This window comes from Phaethon lepturus, unplaced genomic scaffold, assembly GCF_000687285.1.
Source record: "Phaethon lepturus isolate BGI_N335 unplaced genomic scaffold, ASM68728v1 scaffold45477, whole genome shotgun sequence".
Taxonomy (NCBI): domain Eukaryota; kingdom Metazoa; phylum Chordata; class Aves; order Phaethontiformes; family Phaethontidae; genus Phaethon; species Phaethon lepturus.
The window spans coordinates 13,473-19,151 of NW_010554903.1; the positions used below are offsets into that span (position 1 = coordinate 13,473).

The 5,679-nt window shown below is 39.7% G+C and overlaps 1 protein-coding gene across 1 annotated transcript in view; it reads right to left on the bottom strand.

Moving 5' to 3' along the window:
* LOC104624586 (calpain-9-like) overlaps positions 1-3,039 on the bottom strand; it is a 4,563-nt gene extending 1,524 nt beyond the window's left edge. The window contains exons 1-3 of the mRNA XM_010291990.1: positions 3,018-3,039; positions 1,536-1,614; positions 761-877 (exon numbers count right to left, since the gene is read on the bottom strand). Coding sequence (XP_010290292.1) covers positions 761-877; positions 1,536-1,614; positions 3,018-3,032 — 211 coding nt within the window. The 5' untranslated portion in view covers positions 3,033-3,039. The remainder of the gene's footprint in view (positions 1-760; positions 878-1,535; positions 1,615-3,017) is intronic.
* Between the last annotated feature and the right edge of the window lie 2,640 nt (positions 3,040-5,679).

Below are 5,679 nucleotides of genomic sequence, written 5' to 3' on the forward strand. Positions count from 1 at the left end.
TTGGATGATACTGCAAAATGAAGCCAAGAAATTTGTGAGGTTTTTAATATCTTAGTTAACTATTCTTTCTCAGCAGTTTAATACATCTATTACCACAGATTGAACCAGAAAGTAGAGAAGAACAAAGCAAACAAAACTAGGCAAGAAGGTTGATTTTGCTTCTCATAGAGTGAGTTGCGTTTGATTTGAATTTGGAGCCACACTAATGGTCACTTCAGCATTTATACAGCCATTTTACCTATTGCTACAACTGATGCTCTGGAATGAGACTGACCCTGCACACAAATGAACTGAGACCTAGGGTGCCTCGATGTACAGGGAACCATATCTTCAGCCAAAAGTGGACAAGTTATGTAAAAGGTACAGGAGATATCTGCCCATACCTGCATGATGATTATCTCTTTGCATGAGGCAGAAGCAATATTTGAACCTTGAACTTCTGTGATCCCAAATTAAGCTTGTGGATGAGCCACAAGAAAGGCTGTAACATGGACTTTGCCAGCATTCTTCACATGCCTTCTACGTTGCTGCAGAGTTTATGAAACAGGCTGTATTCGCATGGGGAAATTTTCCATTAGCAGGAGAACATTTTTCACTTTACAGGAGAAAAGCCATCCTAAAAGCAAATACTAACACAGCTCCTTTCTCTTAGCCATGTACACAGTTGATCTCAGCTATTGTGCAATATGCTCAATGACAGCCGAAAGTGGAACATTTTTTTTTCAGAGAGGAAGAAATTCCAGAGGAAGAAGATACTCACGACTTGCATTCTCTAAGCGAATTAAGCAGTTCAGAAAATCATCAAATTCAATCTGGAACTGTTCGTCAGAGTATCGGAGGACAATCAGTTGCAGCAGGTAGTTGTTGAGTTGGTATCCTTCCCAAAGACATATGCACAAAGGAAAAGTGAGCAACCTCATAGGCCAGGGAGGAATCTGCAGATCTCTACTAAGTAATCTTGAAAACCAGTTAATTGGAGGATACTCTGTGGCACACATCCATCCAGAAAGCAATCTGACCATTAAGTTCTTTAAGCTTGCAATGAATAACAAACTTTGAACAAGAAATTTTGCAATCACATGCACTTTTTGATGTATGAGGGACCATTCCAACTCCTTGAAATTTGGAGAGATTTCTGCAAAACTAGGTACTTTAATAAAAATAATTTGTGATGAACTACAAATGCACTGACTTGCACTTCATAACAACCAGCTTACTCACTGTTCCTCCAACTCTTGAGTGGAGATGGACTCTGAAGTGGCTTGTTTCAGGGTCTAACCCTGCCCATGTGCAGCCTTGTTGAGTTTAACGGTGCTCAATAAAAATGTAAAGATTGCTTCGGCTGCCCTGCAGGGTTGGGCATACCTGGGGCAAAATTAGTCCACTCAATGTCCTCTCTAGGTGCCCAGGTCCTCTCTGGAGTTTAGACCTCCTCTCTGTTCAGAGGCACCCAGCCTGAGTAATTGGTTGAAGCCCTCTTTATCCACAACCAATCTGCCTGATGTTTCCCAGATAAAATGCAGTGCTTGTCTTACCTGCAGCTTTAAGGGCACTGCGAAGCTCATAGGAGGACATGGAGCCAGATTTATCAAAGTCAAATTGAAGAAAGATATTCTGTTATGAAAGGAGCACATAGAAAGGTCAGTATTTGCATATGAAAGGGAGCAGAGATACGGCATAGAAAGGCAAGGTGTTTATCTCTAACTGCATAGCATAAGCATGTAAGAAAGCTGACAAGACTTTGGTCTAGATCCAATCTGAGTTTGTAACTGAGGGCAAATCGAGGTCCCAATTCTCTTTGTCATATGAATAGGTTGTTGTAAAACTTAAACAAGTACTGCCAAACCCAAGCATTCAAAAATAATGAGCTGCTCTTCATTAAAAAATCCATGATTTTTAAACAAATTATATTATCTGGGCAAGACATATTGGTTTTTGTCTTTTAATTTTTAACGAATGCATTCTTTTAATCTCTTTTTATGTTTTTCTCTATAGTTTTGAAGGTTAGAGACAAATTGTTTAAGATGAAGCTAAGGTTGTGTCTTACTCATTTGTTTCTAGGTATAAAACATCTAAACAGCCACATTCATGGTACAACCAAGAGAACTGGTACAAACAGTTTGCATTTTGACCTAAATATTAAATAATTATTAAGCTGGAGTTAAATTCCATCCTTTTAATGAGACGACAAGCAGACGTCTCCCTTGGAATATGAGTTATGTAGAGATGTCACATTCAGCTTAAAAATTTCCAGCAAATATACATGCAAATCTTCCTGCCGGATACAAGGATTTCTCAAGCCCCCTTGCTAAAAAACAATGCATCCTTTGTTAAAAGCCATGTGGCATTAGTACCCAGAAAAAGTGTTTGCCATTTCTGATGGGCTAGACAAGAAGCAGAGAACTGAATATTTTGAATGCTTGGGAGAAGCACGAATTCAGAAGAAACTATTAATGACCATGAGGAAACAATTATGAAGTCTTTATTTGAATATTCTGTCTGTGGCCTGATTCTGCAAGCCTGCTTATTCTTACCACCATAGACAGTGTAAGGGAAATCTGTTTAAAATTAGAATCAACACTTTTGTGGACTTCAGTACAGTTGACTCCTGAGAGATCAATAATGGAAATGCAGTGACTTCGGAAATTATTGTTTCCTACTAGTCATGAATCATCACTTTCTTCTTCTGTACAAAAGCAGTAATGGAAACTCCTTAAGTTTCATTTTGATTGGCTTGCTTATTAGTGCATGTTGCATTCTTTATCCCAAACATAGTTGATTTGCTTACAAAAATCTCTGTTATTTCCAGAAAGCCATTATGGTTTAGCATCATGGAAAGCTAAGAATGTCTTTGACTATCCAAAACAGGCCCCCATACTTTTAAAACATTTGTTTTGAGTTAAAATTCGTGGCTTGTAAACACTCCTGTCTCCATTTTTGTCTGTGCATACATAATAAACTATGCAGGAAATAGCTAATGGAATGGAGAAACAAATACAAGGAATAATGTCACCTACTATCCATTTCTTCATTTTTTCCCAGAAAACTTTGAACTCACTGAATTCCAGTTTCCCGTTGCCACTGGTCTGGTAATCTGAATTAAGGAAAAATATTTGTTACATGAAGGTCCAAATTCTGTTTGAATTTATCAGTGCTGTTCCTTTAAGCAGAAAATGTTAAGTTGCTTGGAAAGCCTGTGGTGCTGCTGAAACTGATATTGGGATTTCTATGAGGTGCAGCTCGAGCAGTTAGAGTCATGGCTGTGGCTGTGATACTTGGGGAACATTATGTGATATAAAAACACAGCTGAGCGATGCAGGCTCCACAGGAGAAAGAAAGACAGATTGTTCTAAGGCAAGAACAGCTTTGGATGTAAATGAGGTATAAATGATTCAGAGAATTAAATTACCTGATTAGAACAAACAGCTACTGTACTTGAAGGAGTTAGTCAACTGATGTGTTTTTCAGTATTTTTATCTAGAGACCAGGCTCTGTTGCAATGGCTCAACCAAAATTAATGGGAGTTGTGGGGTGAGGCTGGCAAAATCTGGTCCTTATGGTCTGAAAAAAAAGTCTGTATAGCAGTTCTGAGAGGCAGTGATTAGATCTGCCTGGCTTTTGCTCTGCCCGAAGCGTTGAGGGTCTAAATACTGTGTTACTGAGTTACCGATGTTGCCCAAGTACAGCTCACTTGCAGGATGGGGCACTTGCTCTGAAATGCTAAATAAGGAATGGGCCCATTCCCCTTCCCCTTTCCATCTTACTTGCCAGGACAAAGCGCTTGCTCAGATGGACACTAGCTCAGTGAGCATTTGGAAAGGTCAAAGCATGCCAAGTGGGGTCATTTAAGCACCTACACTGGTGACATTATTAAGGGCACCCACAGACTCCAAGGATGTTACCCCTCCTGCAAGAAGTCTGTCATATTACCCAGCCAGGTTCCTCTTCCTGGGGCCACATAGAACTTTGCCCCCTCTCTGTGCCACCGCATGGTGACTGTAGCCAGGGCATTTGGTGGTATATGACACGGAGGGAACTCTGCCAGTGCTGGCTCGGGTTTGCATTTGTGTCATTTTGCTCCTCCATTGTGCTGCAAATACCATGTCCAGCGTGGGATGATTGTGTCCGCGTTCCTTGTGCTTCCAAAGCAGAGGAAGAGATGTCTCCCCATTTATTCAAAACTATGCAGAGATTTGGTTGGAAGCATTGCAAATCATGGAAACTATTTAGTTATATCCTAAATAGTAAACCTAGGACTGCTGCCACGCTCCTGGCTCTGTCCCAATACCATGTAAGGATGAGATGTGAACATGGACCAGCTCACTACTGAAGCTTGGTTTTTAAGGGAGGAAATTTAGGACTGGTCCCCTGTTTCTCATTGCATATGCATGGTGACTGATCTGTACAGAATTTTGACATTATGGACACAGATTTAACAGGATAAAGTTTTGTCTGTTTTGGTTTTCCGTTAGAAATGTTTGAGAGGATGTTACCTCTGTCATGGACTGGAGCAACAAAAGCAGAAGATAAGAACTTCTCAGCTGAACAAGCAAGACATAAATGTAATGTTAGATATTTGCCTTGTTAGGATTGTATCTGTTTTGTCTCACATATAACAAAATCGTCTATCAGAAAAGCATACTGTAAAAAACAGCTCTACCTGAGGAGAAGCTGTGCTAGGAAAACTCAACAGGCACCAGAACGTTGCAAAGGACAAATCTGGTAGGGAAGTGGCAGGGCTGTGATTCATCTTACCTAATCTCTGAGCAGTCATCTAGCATCCCTCAGTTAGGTGCATCCAGAATGAGCATAATTACACCATCCTTTTCACTATCTGCAAAGGAAGTCTAGAAAGCTAGCTTAGATGTAGACAGCTACACCACGAATGCCTAAATTTGGACAGACAACTCTCACCCACGTGTCTGCTTCCTGGAGTTCCAGGATCTAACTGAAAGATCAGATTTTCTGTCTTTTTGTCTGGTTGTCAAAAAAACCACAGCTTTGATACCAGTAATTTTCAACACTCTGATGATTCTGTATTTCTGACCCATAACTTGCATGCAAAACTATGATGAGTTTAACAGACAACAGACTTTTCTTGAGTTATCTCTTCTAAGCCTTTTTCATATAAATCACAGCTTGAAAAATGCACTGTTCTATACAGAAGTAATTTGAGATTTACTTTTAAAAATGCTCAGCATTAAAGCATCTGCCTCTCAGTCTGCAGTAAAAATGGCCTGTCTTGAAGCTCCTAACCCTAAATTTCTAAAATAAAGATCAGGATACAGCTTTCACATATTTTTTTTTGTTTGGTTAGTATTCTTTCATGACATTACCACATCAATCTCTGATACCCATGACAGGTAATACTATGGACACTTATATTTGGTATTCACTTAGCCTCACAAACACTTATTCAAAAGGATACATCCATAAGAGAAATGATATTTCGGCATGAAATGAGACTTAAGTTCTTGAATTTGATGCTCTTTGCTGAAAAAAGACAATAATAAGAAGGAAGTCATTGGGCAAATCTGCCTTTTATAAACTGAAAGTAGAGAATACAATTTCATAAGCAGAGATAGCTGGCTCTTCGTCTTCATTGTGGGAGGACTGGTGCACTGGAAGACGAAGACAGCCCTCACTATAGGGAATCACAGAATCACTAAGGTTGGAAAG